Source organism: Phyllostomus discolor, chromosome 1 (assembly GCF_004126475.2).
Source record: "Phyllostomus discolor isolate MPI-MPIP mPhyDis1 chromosome 1, mPhyDis1.pri.v3, whole genome shotgun sequence".
Taxonomy (NCBI): domain Eukaryota; kingdom Metazoa; phylum Chordata; class Mammalia; order Chiroptera; family Phyllostomidae; genus Phyllostomus; species Phyllostomus discolor.
Genome location: NC_040903.2, coordinates 73,021,144 through 73,046,177, shown reverse-complemented (window position 1 = coordinate 73,046,177; position 25,034 = coordinate 73,021,144). Strand labels below are relative to the sequence as shown.

At 41.1% G+C, this 25,034-nt stretch overlaps 1 protein-coding gene across 12 annotated transcripts in view; it reads right to left on the bottom strand.

The window, feature by feature from the left end:
* Window positions 1–25,034, bottom strand: part of CELF2 (CUGBP Elav-like family member 2) — a 501,843-nt gene that overhangs the window by 277,076 nt on the left and 199,733 nt on the right. Inside the window, exon 1 of one of the 12 annotated variants that reach the window (XM_036024609.1) lies at window positions 18,616–20,441. The exons of 8 other annotated variants lie outside the window; for them this stretch is intronic. In XM_036024609.1, the coding sequence (XP_035880502.1) occupies window positions 18,616–18,689 (74 nt within the window). In that variant the 5' untranslated portion in view covers window positions 18,690–20,441. Of the gene's footprint in view, window positions 1–18,615; window positions 20,442–25,034 lie in introns of those variants that run through there. 3 more of the 12 variants (XM_028507272.2, XM_036024615.1, XM_036024632.1) reach the window with 3 other exon arrangements.

Here is a 25,034-nt window from a genome sequence, read left to right as displayed (position 1 = left end):
GGAAGTCATTTCTCACGTGAGGCTGAAATGTCCTTCTGGGAACCGTGGCCTGTACTCATCCTTGCGAGGGTGGGTTGGTCCTCTCAGAGACAACCACTCCTGGGGCCAGAGGGACATGCAGCATTGACCACACAGGAACTGGCTCCTCTGCCCGAGGTTACTACTAGGGCTGGTAGATTTATAATTTAACATGGCTACCTGCCTGACATTCTAGGCACTGTAGAGCATTTTTACAAAACCCAGTGAAAACCACAAACTCAAATCACTTTGATTTTGCTTTAAACCTAAATTGCCCAGTAACAAGGGATCTAAAGCTTTTCACTGTGCCACTATTCATTAATTCAATCTATATCCCACTTCTTGCTCTTTATACCTTTATGATTTTTTAAATTAAGTTATAAGTTTCAGCACTATGGAGCAGGAGTACATCACAACACAAAAGCCAAGTATCAGCAAATACATTTCAAAGCAAAGATTAAAATGTCAGGAAGAAATTAAATAGCCCAAGCTGAGCTAGGAAGCAACTTCATCTTATGAAATACTCAGTCTAATAAATAAGTGGAGAAACAACTCTTACCGTTCTTTCTGTAAATTACAGAACCTTTCGTGGGATTCAGAACACTCTTAATCAATTGCTGAAATGGGACGGTGGCCAACCCAAGAGCACTCAGGAAGCAGCCCTCACTGAGTGGAGAGACTCCACCCACCGCCTCCAGGGCGTACTCTGAGCCCTGTCTACTGGGGCAGAAATACATCCAGACACAAACAGCATTCAAACGCTGAGACATGGCTTCCCCCTGCCCCCACTGCCTGGATAGAGTAGTTGAAGATACAGGCTTTCTAGAAAGAGAAGGTTGCCAAGGACAAGCTGAGAGTCAAAAAGTGAGTAATGCCAGGTGCCTATAGTCAGGAAACAGGAAGAATTAGGGGTGGAGAGACGAGCAGCTGAGAGATAAGAAGAATCACAAAAGGAATAGGAATCACACGACAGAGGCCAAATGAGGAATTTTAAGGAGACACTCAAAATTGCCAAACATCTAGCAGACATGCAATGGATACTTAATAACATAAAAAACACTGGACCATACTGATGCTTCCCTCAGCCACCAATAGAGCATGAGGCTAATATGAAATCCCCAGAGAGGCTGTGCGGTAAAACTAACAAAGCAAAAGGCCCATGGGTGCCATCTTCCCACTAGAAATTGGTCTAAGGAGGCTAAAAGAGATCAAGACACCACCAGGTGGCGATACAGAGCCAAATATGACTCCCATTTATTTCTCTAGGATCTCTAACAACTCGGATCACAGGAATGGCCAATATATCACTGGAATGTCAACTTTTATGTTTAATAAAAGATAAGATTAGAGAAATAAAAATTGGTCCCCAAAGAAAGGTAAATATTGAGACTGAAGAAATCTCATGTCATAGTACAGAAGAGACCCTCAATTAGTAACTGTACCTTTGCTGCATAAATGGCAGGGGAAAGTAATTAGCAATTAATAGACACTGCCCTCAATTTAAAGCCTCCAAGGGAAGTAATTAAATTTAGTAGAAGCTGTAGCCTCTAAACAAAGATACATCACACCAATACAAAAGGAAACACAGATTTGAATAATAAATGCAAATTAGAAACACGGTTTGACTACAGACTGAAGAGAAATGATCCTAAAGTTATTTTCCCTTAGAAATGCTCTGTTCAAAAGACTAGTTTATGAACCTATTTTACTCTAAGCCAAGGTCTGACATGAATCCTGGCTGATGTTTCTTGAGTACAAGCTTGCTGTACGCATGCAGATCAGACAGCTCCCTGTGGTTTGAACTGGCTGCACAAGCACCTTTCACAACAGTGCAGATATACCTGATCTACACAACGTCAACATTACTACCAGGGAAAGACAGCAAACACTGCTCTGCTTGTTGGTCATGAAATACAATTGCCAAGCAGAATCTGTGTGGCTCCAGAGGGTAAATAAATGCAGGCAACACAGTTATCAGCAGTCTCTAGCCTGCCTCTCTGAGCTTCTAACGGAAACATTTAGGGAGCAGAAGCATTACATCTGGCTACAGCCACACATTACATGGTCCACTGAGACTCGGATGCTGATGGCTGCACTGAATAACAAACAGCTGGGTATAAATGTAAACATCAGGAAATCGATTTTAGACACACCTATTTCACCAATCTTCTGAAATTCCAGCACTGGTGAGAAAGAGTAATGAGCACTGAAGAGTGTACAAGTAGCCAGAGATTAAAACCCAAAAATCTATCTGGGCCCCCTGATGTCCAAACACCTCGGCTGGGCTCTTCGTTTCCACCAAGGGCAGTGTGAAAGCAAACAAAGGCTGAATCATCAGATCATTTTCTGGCTCTGGTCACCCTGCAGTTGAAAGTTAAAAGAAGTAACAGAGCTTCCTATATGAGCTTTCCGGAATGGAGTCAAGTTATTTCCTGCATGTAACGGAACTGAAATGGAAAGGCTGACCAGAAAGTCTCATCTCAAGGTCCTCCAGCACTGAACCCAAGTGCTGGGGAACAGTGTTCAGACAAAGCTTCAGGCAGGAATTTCCAGCACAAGGGATTCAGGTCAGAGGAAAACTTAATTAGACAGCACACCCCAAGGTGCTCAGCAGGAATGCCAACACATTAGAAACCCCAAATAAATTTCTGTGAAATTTTAAGTAATTTTTCTATTTACAAGAAGGTAGGTAAGGGAATGGGTCAGAGAAAGAGAAGCTAGATACTGCTTTTCCTGAAAGCTTAAAAGCGTGGATAACCTTTTTGTGTGTGTGTGGAAAGGCTTTGTTTGGTCTTATGTATAGTCTTTTAAAAGCTGGTAAACAGAGTTTACTCTTGTATTATCACTTATTAATTACATTATTTTCCATACAAACAACTGTAAATCTACTGTTGCCCCACCCTGTATTTAAGAAAAACAGCAATACAGGATGAGACACGAGACACATTGACTGTTCACGTTTCAGAGTCAATGGGACGACACTGAGGGTGCTGGGACAGGTATTTGGAAGTATTATTCCAGCGAACTAGGTCACACACTCGCTGCATCTTGAGAACCAAGAGGATGAAAAAGAGCTTGAGGTCACATCTGCAATGCCAAGCAAGTGGCTGCTACCCATCCACCTATTTTCACCCTCTGTACCTACTTGTTTTCAAGATTCTAGATCTAGTATAAATTAGAGAACTCATTTAAAAGAAAGCTAGGGACCAAAAGGGTAGACAAGATAAACTCTATTGGGTTGGTCCAAAAGTCCATTTAGTTTTTTCTATACGATGGCTCCAGTAGTGCTCAGCTGTCTTTAACTTCATTCAAAACAATTTTGTTAGACTGTATTGTGACAGCTGTCATACCAGTGTGCATTTTAAAACACTTGTCAAAAGTGGTGAATTTTTGTGCAGCCATTTTAATATTGAAGATGAAAGAAAATATACAACATTTTTTGGCATATTATGCTTTATTATTTCAAGAAAGGTAAAAACACAACCAAAATGCAAAAAAAAAAAATTTGTGCAGTATCTGGACAAGGTGCTGTGACTGATGGCACATGTCAAAAGTGGTTTGTGAAGTTTCTTGCTACCACTGACATTTTGGCCAAATAATGTTTTGCTGTGGGGCTGTCTTATGCATTGGAAGATGTTTAGCAGCACCCTTAGCCTCTACTCACTAGAAGCCAATAGCAGGAGATAGCGGATATATTCAAAATGTCCAAATCAACAAAGTTATTGGTGAAAATGAAAAATGTGTCTTATTTTACAGAAAAACTAAACAGACTTTTTGGCCAACCCAATAGATTTCTTTGCTTGCACAATTAAGTCTGTGGATCACACCAGGTCCAATCTGACCCACTGGATTAGGGCACTGTTTCTCTTGTAGCTTTTTAGATGTGAAAGAACTATAATATTACCGATTTTGATTAATGTTGATTTTTCTCCTCGCTCGAGCTACCTGGATTTTACAGTCCAAATGGTCGAGACTGTCAAAGTGTTAATGTCTACACACGTGTCCACCAAGAGACTATGCTTCCTCCACTGTGTTCTCAGTAAAGAAGAACACATGAAATATTATTTTAAGGAATGTAGGAAGGATCTAGATATGTCAAAAAAATGTATGAGGCCATACTGTAATAAATGTTCTCTTCATCAAATGTATGGGATGAGGAATGAAGGTCTTCAGAGAGATGGACAATTACATTTTTGTTCCAAGAACAAGAAAACACTTTATTAACCCTACATAGCCCGAAACAACACAACAGGCAGATCCTTCACTTTAAACCTGTTTCCTCAAAGAAAAAATAGTCAACAGTGACGGACTAAAGTTCAGAGTAACAAATGTTTAAGCGAAAGTAAGAACTATTTTGTTAACACTTGATAAAATTTTGTAGCACCCAGCACAGGCAGCAACCTGTACATCATGACACTTTAAATGTTTACGTTGAGAATAACACTTAACGCAAGTGTAACTCTTGGTCACCGGCAGGCACATAAGAGTGGAAAAAAGGACCATGGATTTCAGTGCAGAAAACATTTAGGTGGTTTCCACACGACGACAGAACAATGAATCAATGCAGCCAAATAACAGGTCAGTTGTGACTCATAAATCCTAAACTCCTCAACTGTCCGACTTAATTCTAACTATTGAATCTGTGTTTCAAACTGTACAACTGCCATGTGCCTCAAACTTGAGCTGTATTTATTACACCAAGGTGGAATCAATTTGCTATTGAAGAGGCAAACAAGAAACCCAAGAATTAGATAACCTCAAACGTTAATTTACTTTGCTTCTTGGCTAATTACATTTCTTAACGCGAGTTGCTGATTGGTTAAGAATCCAAGCCATCAAATACCAGGCACTTAGAAACATAAACACATAACCTGTCAAAAAAAAAAAAGTGCCCTGAACATGAGAGAGAGTATTGGTAATGGCGATTCACAGAGGGAATGCATGAAACACACAAATTGAATTGCCCTCATTTATTTCTATCTCACCACTGGGCAATTCTGTTATGGAGACTGGCTATGTCTCAGAATTTTCACTGCAGAGGCCTTGTTTCAAAAGCTCCAACAATCCATTTACATTTTAAAAAATGGAAAGAGACCCCAAACAACCCTTGTTGCTTGCCTGCATCACACAGACCCCTAAAGTTATCTAGTTGTCTATGAATGCTGCAAATACTGAATATAGTCGGTAAATTTCATAGTTCAGTACAAAGCGGTCTGTCAAAAACCCAACTACATTTATGTTAGAAAAAGTAACTAAAAAGTAATTAGGTATACACCTAAATCAATTTCACCAGTTCACAATTATATTATGGTCCACATTTTTTTGTTTGCTAATGTGTTTGTCCTACTTGTCCGTGCTGGACTCCGTAGAATCCAAGACGGTTTGTGGGTCTTCTAAGCAACCTCAGTCAAGCAAGGTTCTGCTTCTATTTTAACTTAAACCTTCCCAATGATATTTCCTTAGTTTTTCAAAGAGTTGAACTGTACTAGGTCCAGGAGAGTGAGTTGTAACAATGTGAACCTTCGCGTATGACAAATTTAACACCTCAGAAACAGAACGACAGCGACAATGTCATCACCACTTCTTCCCCAACTCACTTTCCATCCAAATCCAAGGAGCATCTTCTATTGCATGGGCTTCCAGGACTTTAAATGATGAGCAAAACATTAAGGTGTAATGTCAGGTTCTTTCTCTTTATTTTTTTTTTAAATTCCAAGTGGTTTAAGCTCTCACTGAAATTAAAAACAGAATCTTATCTTGTGTCTGGAAGAGCAAAATTGGCCAGGATAGTTTTCTTGTCCCTTAGCCAGAACTTAAGACCAAGGGAAGAGTCCATCTCACAGTAGTTCCCACAGGATCAATCTTTTTTTTTTTTTTAATCCCACCCTAGGTGGGAGGCAAGGGATCGTAAAGGCAGTACGACATCACAGGGGCACAAGAGTACCTGCCCCAGGACAGCAACCGTGTCTGGATCACAACCAGCTCCCTCAACTTGGCCCATCATGCTCGGATCTCAATCAATCTGTGGTTTCCTGGTTTACATCCTGAAAACAGAGGGTTTGTGAGAGGAGTTACCACTGTGACCGACTTGACGATGGAGCAGACGAAGAGGAATAGCATCTTTCTCCAATTCTATACTCACCGAGAACCCAGGTCTTGAGCAAAGAGTTCAAACATCGGAGAATGGAGTTTGTATCACGCAGGTGAGAGACATGGTATTGGGCCTTATAGTATGATTTCTGGAAACCTTATAGTGAGGATGGAGTGGATATACATTCCTTGGCTGTATTTTTGTTCAACAAAGCCTGCAATTTTTAGTCACTTGAAGATGTATTATAGATAATGTCAGCATTAGTAGCAAGAATACAATAGGCACATAGGGCATGAAAACTCCACTCAAATCACATTCTCTTAAGTTATGACGTTTGTCTCCTAACAAAACTAAAGGCATTTTGGCAAGCTCATATGGGGTGCAGAATGGTTTGCCGGTGAGGGCAGCCCATGAGTATATTCTACTCTAACTTTTCTAGCATCTCTTTCTTTACATTGGGTGTCTACACATGAAACAAATACCTATGATTTGCTGAAAACCCAGAATCCTATCAAATGTTTAAGCACTTAAGCAAACAGCTATGGAGAGGTTGAATGTGCACTGACACTCGAAATGGACCGGGTACCATAACTGGGTTGGTCCCCACTGATGATCATCTAGAGCCCATCTGTCACCTTGCTGAGAGTCACTTGTTCTACTGCCTACTTATTTGGCCCTCTTATGAAGAAAGAGGCAGAAGTGCATGTAACTCCAAAAAGGATGCTGCATCAAGTCACCCATCGAGGGGAACAATGGGGATGGAACGCCACCTGAAAGCCAGCCCTTTTCTAGTTCACAAGAAGGCTACGGGCTACAGAGAGGGCCCCTGAGAAAGGCCAAGTGTTCACCTAAATCAGGTGTGAACATTAGGTCGTGGGCAGTAAATGGGAAGAAATGTCAGGTTTCTCACAAAATCCTCAAAAGAAACCCCTTCATGAAACACATAGTTATCTTAAATGAAGAACTGGGATTCACCTTAACATTCGATGTTAATTGCCTCCTTATCTCTGCAGTGAGAATCTGCCTCAGGCAGTTAGGAGATCCTGACATCACATTGCTGATGCCCCATTCTATTGACATCTCTTACAACACTCTGGCCTTCTGGACTCAGCAATTGGTCTGGCTATGAACTAAAATCATGAACAAGTACTTTATGTGAAAGAGCACAGAAAAAGCAGGTTATTAGGGCAGAGCTAAGAAACTGTATTTCACACTCAAATCCACATATTCAACTGCCAATGCACCAACATATCTACAAATCCAACCTGTTTGTGGTCATAAAATGATCTGAAAATCCCTCACAAGACTTATAAGCAACTCCTAGGCCAAACCACAACCTTGGGCTTTACAAACTGACAGAGAGAGAGAGAGACAGGCACAGGCTCAAACTTTCAGTACCAGCACCTTCTAGAATTCAAGCTCCCCACCTGTGAAACAGGAATGACACAATACTTGCCTTGCAAAGTGTTCCTGAAAATCATCCATCACTTATATAAATCCTTTAGCCCAGTGGCTGTCCATGGTATGTTCTAAATCAAGAACATACCACGGTATGTTCATGGTATGAACAAGTAACATTATAAAGTATTCCAGAAAATGTACCCACAGGAAGGCAGCATCCTTTGAAGGGTTAGTAATCAGAATTAGGAGAAACACACACACACAAAATATTCAGCTGTCAATGAATTACAGCTTTGCTGATGCCAGAAAACCTTTTTTAGCTTCTGGGTATACATCATTTTATTGAACAGACATCTAGAAATCAATTTAGATCAAAAGTCTCACGTTCTGAATAGACCTGAAAACAAGACATAGTTAGAGGCAAGATAAAGGCCTCCGCACGCCCTCTGCGGCTGCGAGTCCCATCTCAGTCACTTCTGCTAACAGCTGACACAGAGTCCGGGCCCAGCTGCAAGGCCGCCCGTAAAGTTAGTCTTCTTTGACACTGAGAAGACAAAATATGATCATGAAATGCTAATTAACTTGTATAGAAACACCTGTAGTATCTGTGTGGCAGACCAAAGATGTGGCCGACTTTGCCAGATTTCACCGGGTTTCCTTTCCCAGTGATCTTGGACACAGCCATCACCTCTGACTCCGCTTAAGTCCCCACTGCCTTCAGGGACGGCCTCAGTTCCCCCCATGCAAAGCGGTCTGTTGCGTGAGGCAGGGATCCTCAACTTTGGAGGTCACAGTCACAGCCTGGAGAGTGTCTCAGTGTCGACATCCCTCTCTTGGCCAGAGCCCATGCTGAGTGTTCCCCTGGCCCGATGCAGAGGAAGTCCCTCAACCAACGGGCTCAGATCAGGCTTCCCAACTGAACCTCATCAATGTCTGATCTTAATAAACCAAGCAACTTGTAACATGAGAAGCAAATCTTCACACTAGCTATAGTGGCTCTGGTCTCTTACATTTCAAGGACCCTATCAGCCATGTCAGCAGAAATAGTGTCTGCTTATTAAAGTGCAAGAACAGAATAATTCTGATGCATCCTGCAGCTGGGCACCACCTGGATATACACCCTATATCTACACCCTATAGCCACCTCTTAAGACAAAAGTCAATGATTCTTTCTCCTAACAGTTTGCTCCTTCAGAGACTCTCCTCCTCCTCCTCTTTTCTCCAGGCATTTTGTGACCTGAGCACCCAGTGAGGCCATGAGGTGGCAGGATCTACAATATTACCCCCTCCATATTCATACCATCAAAATTATCTTGTTTTCTTAAAGGATGAGTTTCTGCAGGGTTAGGAGTCCCTTTATGTGAGAACCAGCCTTCATATCATGTGGCTAATTCTCATCTATTTCAGCAGGTTAGAGATGGGCTTTTTCAGAACATGCATATGGGGATATTGGAGGGAGGTACTGCTTTTTGCTTCACCCCATTCCAGAAGGGAAAGTCTGACTACAAGTTCACAGTTGCTGGCCCAGGAACTGCATTTTATTTCTCAATCATCATGCAGAAAGAGGAGAGAAAAAGAAAATCCATCTTCTTAATGTTGTCCTGGGTGGGAAGCATTTTCTGAAACTTTATATAGGGCAATATGGCTTTATGGGTCTTCGGCTGAGACTATAAAGCATGAATGTTCTGGGGGAGGAAACATTAGCTGGCCAGCTGTAATGAAGTTCCACTGTATTTGATTCTCCCAGGCAATGAAGATGAACCTGTGGTCAGTTTTAAGTACCGTGAAGCTATAAAATATTTAGGTTGTCATTCCTTTCCCAGTATTAGCTTTACAACTGCGCTGTGGGACAGGTAAGAAGCGTATCCTATTATCCTTATTTTCTAGATGGGGAATCTTGACAAGTCACTTGAGACCTGAAGGGGACATGGAACAAATCAGAAGACAAGCCAGGAGAATACATGAGGCTGCTGCTTAGCAAAGACGCTCAGACTCGAAGAACTAGCTTCCAACCCTTTGCTGGAAAGACCCTAGATGCAGGGGCGTCCAACCGGTGGCCCGAAGGCTGCATGCAGCCCAGGATGGTTGTGAACGTGGCCCAACACAAAATTATAAATTAATTTAAAACATTTTGAGGACTTTTTGTGATTATGTGTTGCAATGTATTTAATGTGTGGCCCAGACAACTCTTCTTCTTCCAGTGTGGCCCAGAGATGCCAAAAGGTTGGACGCCCCAGCCAGAGCGATGTTCCTAGTGACTCCGTTCTGCGGCACACGAGCAGACCCCAAGGCAGGGCGAATGTCCTTGACACGCAGAAACAGCCCAAGAGGAAGTGATTTCTAACCAAGAATGACAACCCACCCAACTTAGAGCCCACTGACTTAAAATGATTTCTGAATGAAGGAAATAAAACGTTTCCTAAATTCTGCCTGAGAAGTTCTGTGGCAGGTGCTCAGCAGCAAAGCTTCGCCTCAACCTCATATCCATATGAGGTTTTGTAAGGCACTTCTAAGAATCAGAAGTAAAGACATGTGCTGAGTGCCCTAGCCATACAGAAAACGAAGATGTACCGCCCATCAGTAGATGTTTCAAGTGATTTTTTGACATCTAAGAGTAAGAGAAAAGGAGGGGGGAAAAAAGTCAGGAAAATACGGGTTCTTTGTGAAAAGAGAGAATAATCCTGACAAGGAACATAACAATGTAAAATAAAAATGACTTCATATTAAGAAATCCCTTTGAGAGAGAGCTGCCATAGCGTTGGCCAGCATTCGGGCTTCTCAAAGGATTTGTGTGCTGCCTTTAGATCCTGACGCCGGGAAAGATGGCTGGGTGGACAATGGGAGTCACGGGGAAAGATGCTACCAGCATGCACTGAAGGGAATAATTGCAGTTGGAGGCCTTCTGGTGACAATTTTGAGAATGCAAACACAGCTGCAGCAGAGCCAAATATAGCTGGCCACAACAATGACATCCATAAAGTTAATCATTCTGAAATACGCTACACTTACATTCACCCAGAAAATGCAACACCCCTTCCATAATGTAGGAAGAAGTCAAATACAGTTTTATGCACAGAAACACACAGCTGTGCCAGTGGAATTTACTACCAGTGATGACCGAGCTGTTCTGATACCGCCCTCCTCTCCTCTCGAGGCTCCAGTTCTCAGAACTGTGTTGTGTACAGATGTAGCCTCTTCTCTTGAAATTTAGAAAACTGCTCAGGAACGGATAATAAAATGGGCCTAGAGAAGCCCACTTAATCTTAGAGATTAAGAAGATGGAAAAGATACAGATCAGGAAAATATAAAAAAGGCAGAAAGACAACTTCAAAACCAGCTATGCTGTTCGTGACCTAAAGGAATCCAGGTTAGGGCACAAAGAACCAGCAGGGGAGCAGCAGCAGCAGCAGCAGCAGCAGCAGCGTGACAACACAGACATGCATCCTCTATGCCAAAAGCTGTCCTTCCTTCAGCTTTTTCATAGCATTTTCCCCTTTTATTATTCCTCTAAGAGCTTTCAAGGAAAAAATGATAGGTCAAATTTCAACCTGTATGTGTTCTCTCGTATGACCCCCAATGGCTCCCTCTGGAGATGCAAAGAGAAAGAAACAACTGGGTGTGAGAGTGAGTGCACATGTTTAAACTGGTTTACACCCATCTACCCCGACAGTCCCACCAACCTCCTGCAACTTCAGCCTTTTTAAGAGGTTCCATCTATGCACTGGATGCCCATTTGGCACAATCACAGAATCAAAGACTCCTTTTAACAGCGACAGGAAGTGATGGGATAATATATATGGATCCCATAAAATGTGCCGGCAGCCAGGAATTTGGTCTGGCTAGGACCAGCTGTGTCTACCCAAGAAAATATCAATTTAGGGTCTACTGTCTAAATTTTCCTGTGAAGAGTCTTTCTTTGTTCTTACGCTAAACCTAAAAGATCAGGCCAGTAGCATCATCTCAGCTGCGAGTGAGACACAGAAGGGCCCCCAGCTGCAGGCCTCAGCTTGTCACCCAATCAGGTTTGACAGGATCATCAGAGTAAACTTCTTTTCACACTTTCAACAGAAGCTACTCTGAGGTTCTGGACCAAAGAATCAAAACATAGTCCTAAAGCCCTGGCCAGGTAGCTCAGTCAGTTAGCGCACTGTCCTGATAAGCCAAGGATGCGGGTTCAATGCCCCGTCAGGGCACATACAAAAAGCAACAAATGAAGACATAAATAAGTGGAACAACAAATCAGTGTTTCTCCTCTTTCTCTTCCCCCACTCCCCTAAATCAGTAAATAAAATAAAAAAAAAATAGTCCTGAGTCTGATTTCTGCTATATCACTAATTTGAAGTATATCTTTGGTCAAGTTGTTAAACTTTTCTGAATCTTTAACTTTTCAGTTACAAAGGTAACAAAGTCTGTAAACACCTGTTACATTGTGCAAGAATTTTGTAACTTTTATAGCCAAAGACCATTAAATGTAAAATATTTCAAGAAGGTAAAGAATTATGCCCAATGTTTTCCCACATACATGAATACATGTGTATTCATGTGTGTGTGTACAGAAACACGCAGACACATATTTATGCCTATTGACCACAGCCAGATGAGTAACAAAACATTCTTCTTTTCTAGGCTACAGGACCAAATGATTTTGTGTCAGATAAATGTGGTACAACTCTACTGCTACAGGGGGAGGCTAAGAAATGAAGACATGATTCATGGAAAAGGATTAAAATACCACCTTAAAATTTAATGAGCCTAAGTCAAGCTATGAACTTTCTTTAGAAAAAGCATGGGAAGTAGGCCTTTCAATATAAGATCACAGAATTTTGGATCCTGCTGTGGAAGTCGAAGAAGTATTCATTATTACGGTACTTTAAAAACATTCTAAGTTATGCAACAGTTATGTCAAAATGTTAATCAAATCAGCTGAAATTAATTGCATTCTCTCTAAGGAGTGAATCAACACCATCATTTGGGAGAGCAGGAAACCTTCAGTCCCGTTTGAGCCTATAAATGTTGGACAAAGCAGCTAGCTGGTGCGTCGTGAGAATTTATTTCTGTGGTTATGACAGAGAGAGCCACAAACAGTTTCATTGAAAAGAAAAACCTCCTTGACTTCTTTCATTGTTAAGGCTTAAAATCAAAACCTCCCATGAACCTCATTTTAAAACACTGTTACCATCACAGGAATCCTACGTACTGGTCCATCTGTCTGTATGACCCACCGCGCATTTAAACTGAGATCTCTTCAGATTATTTAAAAGCTGACTTTACGGAAGAGGCCATGTTAGTCTGTTAGAAAAATCCAAAATAATAAATTGAAATGCTGTTTTAGTCTAAATGCAGCCTAAACTTAACTTACATACATTTTTTGGGGGGGGGGGGGGGAGGGGGAATGCTTCTAATAATTTGCTGGCAAGTTGGCTCTGACATTCATTCCAAGGAGTAATTAAAATTTAGCCAAAAATGGAATTTATACCCATTTGTCATTCTGAAAGCCATATGATTACATGTTTATTAGCACTCCACTTTAAATTATCAGCTGATTTGAAAGCATCGGTCTCAGTATCGGAACATAACGTACAGCACGCACTCCGTAAAACAGACTGTGCACAGAGCGGGTGTCGCAGAGACAGTGTAAATCCCAAACATGCTCACCGGCACTTCAACTGCATAACTGGAATTGCATTTCGATAAAGCTAGTTGGAGTAATCACTTTCTGTTGTGATTTAGGACAAATGGGAAGTGGCTCAAAATCTCCCTCAGTGTTTCCCCCTTTCTTTTAAAAGTCCTTTAGAAGGAATATAAGGCTCTCAGTAAATGAAAAAGGAAATCCCAGGAGGGGAGCAAAGTTGCCGTGCCTTCACATCCACATTCAGAGCAGGAGAATATTGGATGGCACAATTAAACAGTGATGACGCTGAAGGGGAATAATTATTTGACAATTACCTGAGAGTATCACATTTACTGCGCTAATTGGTTTTTGTTTCCCTCAAAGGTCTTTCCAGGAGTGCACAGCTCCATTTCTCTTAGATTGAGCAAGAGCTTTTTCTTAAGGAAAAATAAAAATACATTTTCTGCACTGCTACACAAGTAGCACACGGCTGCTGCTGGCTTCGCTAGATTGCGGCCCCTCCCTCACAGTGGGCACAGACAAGAGGGCATGGCACGTGCAGGTGCCGATGGACTGGAAATCATTAGGACCTTCCCAACACTCCCTTCTGCACTTTCCTAGAACAAATATTACACCGAGAAATAGCTGACTCCATTGTCCTAATGCACAAACAAAACACAAAACAGGACCTTCCCCTGAAAAAACAACCCTCTGGTATTAACACTGTGTGTAGGAAGTACAGACTAATTTTGGGTCAAGTTCGGCACCAGAAATGCCACACATGAATGATATTAATTCAGCTCATTGCAACACGCTGAAAATACGAAAGTTTTCACTGACATGCAAGTATGGTAAAGGATGTTTATAGTGTTGTTTGGCAGTTGTGAGGTTTGTTTTTAATTCACTACCATGACATCAGACCCCCGCTGATATTTGGTCTCCCAAGTCTACATTTAAGCCTCTACAAAAAACTCCACCCAGATTTTGACACAATACCTAGATCATGTGTGTGCCGGTTGTCTGAAAGTTTATCGGATTATTTCGTATGCCAAAACATTATCTGTGTTTTTATAAGAAGTGAATGAGTGTTAGCTTGTCAGAAATAAAACCACAAGTTAAGGGGTGAAGTGAAAGCAAAGTTTGGGGATTTGCGTTAAAAAACAACAACAAAAAACCCCCCCGACGGGGCAGGAGGGATGCTTTCTGCAGTCTTTTATCAGAAGCCAAATGCAATGTCATTCATTACTGCTGCTGGGTGGGGAATACCGAGGAGAAAAGCCTTCTAAATGATCACATGAAATCTTAATTACTACGTTCACATCTGAACATCCTCTCTTTTTTATCTTGTTTTGCTAGGTTCTGGCCCCCCTCACCCCAGTTCACTGCCTCTCCTCAACAGAAGCCAAAGTAATCTCAATCCAGCAAATTACAATTATATAGCAAGACCTAACAATAAAATAATACCTCTAATCCAGATCACAGATAACTTCAGTGTTCTAAATGCCAATGTAGGATGAGTTTTGGGTCTTAGGAAGCAGCTAACACTAAAATATTCAGTGCTAACTGAGAAATCACACCTGAAAATACATCTTTAAAATATCCTTAAAGAAACATGTATATAGCCCTTTCTCTTAAAGTCTCCTCATTTGAATCATTTCTTATGACCATCACAGAATCAGGTGGTAAATCTGTTATCTCTGTTCTTTATTATTTGTAATGGAATTTTCCAAGAACATTTTAAATACCATCTTTAAAAAAAAAAAGGACCCACTGCTTTTGACTTTCATTTTGCTGGTCCTTTGTAAACCAAAAATATTTTTAATTAAAATATATTCTCCTTAATTAACTGAAATATGAAATAACAGTGTAAATTTGAATCAAACTACAGAGTAACAGACTCAGTTTGAACCAAATTAGAGAGTTAAGTCTGAAAAGGTGGTATGTATTTCCTATAAAGCTCAACCGTTCCCATGTGGCACCATTTTGCTTTTCTGACCAAAAAAAATCTAAGTCATATTTAGTTCAGAGATCTCTCTTCTTTCCCATTAACATGTGAACATACATTTATATAACATACTCATACACAAGCCAATCACCGCTTTCTTGTTTCCCGCCTCTGTGACACAGGCCAGCATGTAACTGATTTAAGGATCACCTGTAAAATGGGTATAATAACCACCCTACAGATCTACTGTGAAGATTAGAGACTATAAATAAAGTGTCTTGAGACACAGTAGGCATTCAATCAATGACTCATGGTTTTGTCAAATTAGGGGAGGAAGGGGGAAGGCAATAATTATGCTGCCTTCTTAGACTGGTCACATGGCCCCTCTGATAATTTCTTAGTCTGTAAAACTAGGTCTTATGAGACGCTCTCCAACACCCCTTTCAACTTGAACAATGATATCCCTAGAACCAACTTTCAGCTCAATTAGACACTGATGGATATTTCCAGTCATCCTAACTTGGGAGGACTTGATAAACAGAAGGGAAATTCACCACGTTGATGAATTTGCACTCAAAATAACTTTTCTCATTTTCAATAAGGTTACTTACCAACTGTGGGTAAAAAAAAAAAAGATTTCATTTTAATTTCTTGGTAGCTTCTTCTTATCATCTTATTTTAACATCACCAATGTGAGCTAATACTTTTACAATTGTTATTTATAGATTTTTCCACTTGTAATTTCTCATTTCCAAGTTATTTCTTATATTTTTTGTTTAAAAATTTAAAAAACACTTAAAAACCCTAAGTGCATATCTGATAATTAAAAAGATGAGACAAAGGAGGAAACATCCCCCCAACACCAATCCAAAACCAGCTACCCCACTTTAAAACAGATTTCTTAAAATCATCAGTTCCTACTTTGTTTCACCATACTTTGTTGTAAATGATATTCTATAGTGACACAAAGATAACAAAACATTAATAGTTAAGATGATTTAAAAGGTCCATTTCCAGTTGCAGTTTTATTTATGAATATTTAAAACCCCAAGACTTAGAAGCCCATGTCCTAATAATTCTATTCACACTATAGAGCATTCAGTGAGCTGGGCTTTTTAAACACTGGATGGCTGGTGGGGCTGTGAAGCATAATAATTCATCTGCAAAGCTATTTGTGCATCTGCCTTGAGGACTCAATCATATTATATCTTACAAATTTATCCAATATATTCTCCTGGGAAAATGACATTGAAAATACATCCTACTGCTTTAAAAAAACCAGCACCAGAAAAGCCCCTATGCTTTATTTAAGTTCCTTTCAGGAACAGGCCAATATCTAGCCCACAGAAATTTAATGCAAAGGGCATCATACCGTTCCTTGACAACCAGTTTGGAAAACATCGAATCCACACAGCTATCTTTTCAATGGTTTAAACATGGTGATAAAATACACTGCCAGGTGGGTTTCAGGTATTTTCAGTTGGTCGTATGCCCTCCCACACACCTCTCTATTCCCCACTTAGTCTCTAATGTTGGTTCATTGTAAACTTTTTATTCGGAAATCATACTACCATATTCTCAGGGATAAGGAGACAAATAATAAGATTATTATTTACGAATCCTCTAGTTTTCCTCTTCTTTAAAAAGGTCAATTAAACAATAATTGGCAAACACTGAAAACAATTTAAGTTTGACTCCAAAGGACATCATCTGGGAATAACTAACATCTGGAAGATAAGTGGGGTAGAAGTGACATTTGGGTTCCTATGGATATTCCGGGTCTAAAATACACAGACTCTATTCAGAGCAAACAGTTTGAACAAGCCACCTACATCCACCTAATGAAAAGAACAAATAAACATTCATAATTTAACTGGCAAAAGACAGCACCTTTTCGGAGGCCAGTAACACTTTAAATCCAGAGAACATTCATTAGCTACATATGTCATGGTCACTTACATAGCAGGTGACCATAAATTCAAATCATGGCCAAGCCAATTCTTCAGTTCAGCCCCAACATTCCTCTGGAGAGGAGAAAACACAAAATTTTCAATAGCTAATGTGAAAACATGTATTATATATCTATACATATATATTTAAGGGGGACAAGATAGAAACATTTTAAAACCAGTATCATGGAACTGTTACTAACCAAGATTAATTTCTCCGAGAAAAGTGCCAAAAGCAAATTCAATATTTTAATTCATGTTATCTGATTATCTTAGTTGAGATAACGAACCTGATTGCGAGTTAATATCCACTGAAAGGACAATTCCCATTTAATTCTATCATCTTTCTCTTCCATTAAAAAAAAATTCTTAGGGGCTCAAATAATTGCCCACTGTGGAGTTTCTCAAGAATCTCTCAACTCATAACATTTAACATACAAGAAAAATAGTCTAACACCTTGGGGGAAGTTAGTTGCCAGGGAAATGGATCATAAAGCTCGGAATGGCATGAAAATTTGTAAGAGTACAGTAACGTGACAGAAAGAATATGGATGTTAAGTCTTACAGTGTGCAGAATAGGAAACATTTTAGGTGGACTCTTACCAAGGATAGCAGTCCTTTTTCCCTAGATTAATCGTAGCCTAGATTCACTATAAACATTCTTGCCTGAAAATTGACAATTTCACATATTCCAAGTCTAAAATGGACACAGACCTTTCACACCCACTTCTGGCAATCCCTTTCCTCTCTTCAGGTTTTCTTTTCAGAACACGCATACAGATAGATCCCACTGAGAGGACAAAGTTTCTTTTGCCAGTTCAGGCACTACCAAAACGAACCAGCCAGATAAAAAAGAGGCATACTTTCTTCAGGAACCCCAGCTCTCTACTTCTCCCAATAAACTCTACCCTAGTTTTACAACATGTAAAACTACCAGAAGCACATTAATTATTAAATTATAGGCTGTATATCAGACAAAACCACCATGATTACGTAAAAATTACCACTAATTTCTGCCACAGAGCACACCTGGCTATTGTAATGCTTTATAATTATGCTCTGCCACCACTACCCCTTTTTCTTTCTTCTTCTCTCCTTCCACTCTCCCACTACAGAAAAGGAATCTTCGCAAATGCAAAGTCGGATGAGCGGATAATTTGGTAAGAAGGGATCTTTAAATGACCCAACAAAGCTCCAACAGCCCCACATTTCCAATGACATGAGCGTGCACGCGCGTACTCCACCCCGGGACGCCGCGCCCCGCTGACCGGTCCTCACTCGGTCCGGGCTCACGTCCGCAGGCCTGGCTCGCCGGTCCCCTACCCGATTCCGGACCCCAGTCCCCGCGCTCCGTCCTCCGGTCCTGGCGCCGCTCGGCAGGTCAGGACACTCTCCCTCCTCCCCGCGCCCAGCGCGAGCTCGAAAGCCCTGGGGAGGCGGCTGGTTCGGAGCCGCCACCCGCGTTCCCGGGGCGGAGGAGCCGCCGAGCTTGCCTCGCCCTCCTCGGGGATCCAAGAAAGCGATTTGGCAGAGGCTGCCCGGCCGGGGGCCGCAAGTAGAGCGCCCGCTCGGCTACACGTGCCCCCAGGGCCCCACTCACATTCGGTCGGGAACTAGCAGGCGGCCCTCGACCATCATGTCCGGGAGGAAATCCAGCTTGAAGGCAGAAGTCATGTTCGCAGCGCACGCGGCGCTCGGAGGGCGGGCGGTGTTAGGGGGGCGGGGGGCGGTGCGCGCGTCCGAGCGGCCGCGGGCGGCGAGACTGGCAGGGACAGGTGCGCGCGGCCTCCCCGGGGCGGCCGCCGGAGCCGGCACTTGTCACATTCTCTCCCCCTCCCTCACTCCGCCAGTACCCTCCGAAATCTAGCGCCGAGGCCAAGATCAGCGGAGCGCCAGGTGCGGCGAGCGGAGGCGGAGCTGCGCGCCCGCGCGCCGCAGTTTAACCCCTGCTGGCTCGCCCGGGGGAGGGACCTGCCCGAGGCAGCCGCTGGGGCTGCCTTGCTCACTGGGTTTAAAATTAGTCCGACTTTTCCCAGGGTCCAGAGCGTCTAGAAACGCTCACCGCAATGAGTCTGCACTGTTCCTCCCAATTCCCCATTTCCACCGCGCCTGGCACGAGGAGAACCGCTGCTAGGTTTCGTGCCAGTGTGTGGCCAAAGCCTAGTTCACCTCTCAGTCAAACCCAAGCTCCCAAAGACACCAGGGTGGAATCATCTCAATTGTTTGTTTAAATGCTCTCAGTGTAACATGTTTGCTAGTGTATGGACTAATCATAATAACTGAAATAGGATTCGTGGTTTAGCCAAAGTAAACATATCAAAAAATGGCCCAAGTGAAATTTAGGGACTTATCTCAGAGCTTTAAAGAGAAAGATGAATCAATCTCTGCACAGTTATATGTTTACTTTTGTATCATCTTGAAAACACTAAGTATAAGGGACTGAAAATAAGAAACAGTAATAAATCATTTTCTTTTAAAAAGAAATCACAAATTTGTCATTTCCAAGTATGTAATACAATGATTAAAAATCAACAGTGACTTCATTAAAGAGTGTTAAGCCTATAATGACCATGAAGCTTAAATTACCATTTAAGATTTGTGACTGATTTCCTGATAGGAATTGTGAATGACAGAATGCTTACAAAAAATACAAAATGAGTTGGATTTTCCCAGGTGATTTGCCCAAATTCTTAAAAGATAAGTAATTTATATGGTGGCATACTAATTTAGCATTCTCCATATTGTTTTATTTGGTTATTTGGATGAAACCAAACTTTTCACAATGTCACATGTATGTAAGACTACTTCATGGCCTATTTCCCATTCTAAACATAAATTGCAGAGCAGACATTAATATTAATAGTTTGGCTCTTGGTAATCACAGTAGCCAGGGGGTTAAACAACTCAGTCACGTGTAGTTAAATGTATCACCTGTGTTAAATGTATCAAACACCACAATATGGAGGGAAAAAAATCTCACCAATTCTTGTGTGATGAGAACTGACCAGCTTTAGAGGTTCTGAAGGAAAATATTTATATACCAATTTTAAATTCACATACCAATTTTAAATCCAGGCTTGATGCATTGAGCAATATGGAGTTAACAGGCCTGGAGTATTCAATTAAGGCCAAACATACATAATTCACTTGATTTCCTTCTTTGGCTGAACAATATATCTGGCTTTTGACCAGGATAATTCTAATTCCAAGACAGTTAATGTAGGACTAGGCCTAAACTTCACTTGAAAAACCAGGTCTAGGTTCATAAGGAATTGAAAAGCATGCAATAAATGAATTCTTGTATCCAAAATGCCCAAGCTTTTCCTAATACTGGGTTACATTTATTCCCTACCCCAGCTACTACAGGTTACATTTGAAATTGTAAAAATTTTGTTGGTCTTTCAATAATTTTAATTATTGGCTGGATAAATGAGACAAACCTTGACAGTTTTGGTTTTCCACACATTATTTACATAAATCCCAAATGTATATAACGAGCTGACTATATAACAAATGTATTTTTAAACGAACGAACAGAACCAGTGCCCACAACAGAGGCAGAGCATAGCTGCATTCATCAAAAGGAAAAAATGTTTTTAAATCAGCTATGGAATAAAGCGCCATCTATATCAACATTCTATGAGATAGAAAAGGCTTCATTAACATGTACACTTCTGAAATTTTTATTCTCCTTTTAATTGCATGTGAATTAGTTAGGCGAAGCTGTAGGGAAGCCCTCTTACTGACTTAAGCCTTCTCAGCAGTTTGTTAAATTCTCGCCACCAATCCCTGGAGGCCATCGTGGATTCAAAGCAGCTTTTAATCATACTATAAGGAGGGTGAAGTAGTGTGTAAGTAGGTCATAGAGAAAGAATTACAAGTGCATAGGTTATTGCCTTATTTAACAACTAGAGTGTACCAGAGTTTTCAAAGCACATTTGCTTCACCATTTAAAGTTAGAAGCAAGACTAGTGTCAAATATAAAAGATCACTCTTAAGTGGGATACAGTGACGACATGCACCAAGGAAAGCTTATGAGGTATGGTTGAGTTTAAATAGTTTGGCAGCCAAACTATGTAGTAACCGCATAAGCACTTGATGTAGGTACCAGAGAGAAACAAATACACACCCCCAAGGGTTTTGTTTCCATGATGTAAGCACATGTACATTAGCCATTTTCAAAAATACAAATTTCAAAAGCTCTTGAGCTTAAAAATGAAAACAAAAACACCCAACCAAAAACACCTGATGAAAAGCTTAAATTTCTCATTTAACTGCTTTGACAGAAGGCAAAAAAATAAGTAAAAATCTGAAAGCAACTCAGTGGGACCCCTTTTTAAAATGTTCATGTAGTAATGAACCATCAGGTATCATGTTTTGGCAGTTTGAGTTATTTGGCAGACAGCTTCACTGGGCCACTGTTGAGCACTTGGGTTCAATGAAGCTATTTTATAGCCAAGGATCTTATCACCAGCAGTGAAAGAGGATGGGGCCATCAGCAGGCTCCTCCTGCGGACACAACCTGGTCGATGACACCATGTAGGACCAGGCTTCCTCATAGTTTTAGCTTCACTGTAGAAAAACCTCAAGCTCATCCCTCAACCCATCCCCCTACCTTCACTAATTGTCTCCTTTTTTTTAATCAACTTGCTATTCATTTCCCAAACAAAAGGCAATTCAAGAATTGGAAGCACTTCAAGGGAAAGTTTCTGAATGACCTCATTTTTATACGAGGCCTTCCAAGGCAATCGGGTGCATTGTGCTGTTTCAGCAAACCCCTTTTCCTCTCATTCCTCATCTCTAATGGAGTTTTGACCAATGGTGATTGTTTGAGCTCTGAATTATCACTGGCATTTAAAAAAAGAAAAAGAAAAAACCTCAGTGGAAACAGAGTGCTAATAAATGCATTTGTACATAGAGTACACACTGCTTGAAATCAAACAATCCTATTTCTGTCGCCCTGCTCAATCCATGAACCGGAATGCAGCTCCTCAACCACGGCCCTACCCGCACCTTTGCACTGTCTTCTATAACTTAGAGACTGGTGCCTGGTAGATAACAATTGATGTTTGTAACCAAACGATTTTCTCCTCCAGGCGACCTTGTATATTTTATGACAAATCTCCATTTTTAAAAAAGTGCTCCCTCACATAACCTTATGCATCACAATCTCTTTAAAAGCAGACCATCAGCTATGCAACTATAGATGAAGTAGCACTGCTCTGTCAAGTCGAAAAGCCACCTTCACAAAGGGGTTTCCCCCCTCACTTCTGGCACATCTTTACAAAGTAGAATCCAAAACATCTTTCCCCTATCACATTTTCACATCAAATTTTATTAACATAGATGTTTGTTTTTTGTTTTCAAGCCCACTGTGCTCAGCGCCATTTGCAGCAAGAACTGCAGGCCCTATAAGGGGATTTCCCATCATTTCCAGCCAATAAATTTGGAATCCACATGAATTTTAAGTACCTAAGAGAGTATCTGACTTTGTGGCCATGTGTTTGTTCTTGGCTTACCCAGTTTCATTAGCAACTTGCAAAAAAACAAAACAACAACAGCAAAAAGCCAGACCTTTAAGTGATACATTGCAAATATATATCTTCTTAGCTCCATAAAATATTGCCTAAAAAATATAAGTGCTTAAATCACCAATCATAAGTTTAAAATGATCACCTTATTATTCCCCCACCCACTTTGAAAGCTTCTGGAATGGAGATTTTTATCACAGTCTTAAAACGACTTAAGTGAAATTAAATGCCAATAAAGATGAAATCATTATTAAACTCATATTTTACACTTTATGGGAATTTTAAGTAGTCACTTTCCCTTGAGAACAGCTGCTACTGGCTTTTTGCAATCTTGTATTTTTCTGAATCTGTTTTTAATAGAGCAAAAATACATAATGGTGAATTTATCTCCCTTCTGAAGAGGCCCTCAAACTGAAGATTGTTCTCTGCGTACATACCTTCGAGCTCGGAAATGAGGTGCCCCTCTAGAGTTTCCAGAAGCTTCCATTCCAAGAGGATGAAAGGTTAACGCTATGGATCTGTCAGAGCCAGAGCCCAACCAGCTCATCACTTCCCCTTCTAATTTGCCTTTCCTTTTTCCTTCTTTCTCCATTACACTGCTGCTGACTTCTTTGTTTCCCTCACCCTCAGCTTTCTCTTTCTTTCTCCTCTTCCCTCTTTTCCCTCTCTCAAAGGGAAGCCAGAAAATGCCAGAAGCTTCCCTCTACAGCTGCTTGTCTGAAAAGGCAGGTGACTACAAAAGTGAAGTGACTTGTTGGTTGCTTATCTGTCAGAGAAATAAAGTTTGCCTTTGCTTTGTCCAAGGCTGCTTTCTGACCTAGGAGCAGCTGTCTCTGGAGTCGGGCTGCCTTCCAGCCATTACCAGGGGGGGCAGGGGGAGGATGTAAAACTGTGTCCCATGAAGTGAGTGAATTGGATGTGAAAATTGGGAAGGAGAAGAATGGAGAAAAGATGGGGAGGTGAAAAAGGCCCGTCTGTCCAGCATGGTGATTTGTACACAAAGGCACTCAGGAAAATAGCCTCTGAAGGAATGTTTCAGTGGCCTCTTGAAGATGCCGAGATTTGTCAGACTATACCAGGTACCCTTATCTGGTGCCAGCCTGGCGGCAGGAACAAAATTTATACTTATCAGAATGAGGTTTTTAGTTCTTGGCAATCTACCCTTCAACACTCCCACCCCCACAAAAATCTTTCTCCCAATTGGCCCAAGGTGCTCATCTTACTGTCACGTGTTGACTGCTTGAGGACTGAGGACAGCTGAGTGGCAACAGCTGGGTGGATACAGTAGCAGAGCTAACCCTGGGTCCAGAGAGAAAGCAGCAACAGGTGGGGGTAAAAGCAAAAGACATGGAAGTTTTAGCCCGAGGGTGGGGTTGCCGGAGACGGACCTTGGCAAGAATCAAAATCTCAACTTGAGAGGAAATTTCTGCAGGTTTGACAGCCCCATTTGCTGGAATATCACTCCTTTCCCTGAACAAATGAATTAAAGTAGGGATTAAGCAAAAACCTGGGGTTCTGTAAAACAAAATACAGGAATCTACTTTACCCACAATGATGACAGAGCCCCATCAGAGAGCTTTTGGTTACAAGGATTAGAAGTCATCTGATACAGTGTGTGCAGACCAGACTCTTTAAGGCAAATGCTATTTTCATACTCCATGAAAAAGATTATAAGATTTAAGAACCACACCTGTTGGACTCTGCTTTTGATTCTGCCACAGAGTTGATGGACACTGGGAACATGTCATTTAATTTTCCGATTCATCACTAGACTTTTGTCATATAGCTGGCCATCATTTCCTTGTGGGGATGAATGGCTGAAAAATCAAACCTACCACGCTCCTCAGATGACAATGTGTTAGCCTATTTTTCCCTACAGCAATTATGTAACCAAGTTATTAAAGTGACGTGGAGGTTGAAATACATTAAGGTTTTGAGCACAGGAAATTTATTTTTTCCCTGTAATATGGTTCAACTCTCTAGCCATTTTTAACTCATGATAGAGGTTTTTTAAAAATCCCAAATGACTTTTTATTTAAATTTGCTTTTGATGCTAATTCACACGAAGTCCATTAAGGGGGGGGGGGCTTATTTTCCCTTTTTCTTAAGAAAGCTACCCAAAATGTTCATGGCAAATTAGTGTAACTATCTACCTGAGTTAAGTGGAATGTGTTCTTTCTTGTCTTATCTCTAACGTTGGATATAAACCTTTGCGTGACCTAATTGCTTCGTCTCCCCATGCTCTTTGGAGGCTAACAGCTACATTTGCCCTATTTCACAGGAATATGGCAAGGTTAGAAAAGAGAGATAGGAATGACCTTGAGGATCTGAAAAAAAAAAGGTGATGAGGCTCAGGATTTGTTTTGTTAAAAAAAAAAAAAAAAAAAGACAAGGCCAGGGTTTTTTCCTAAGAACTCCCCTCTCCTCCTCACTCGTCCATCCTTCAGGGCCCAGTTCAGCACCCTCTCCTCTGTGCTACAGCACTCAG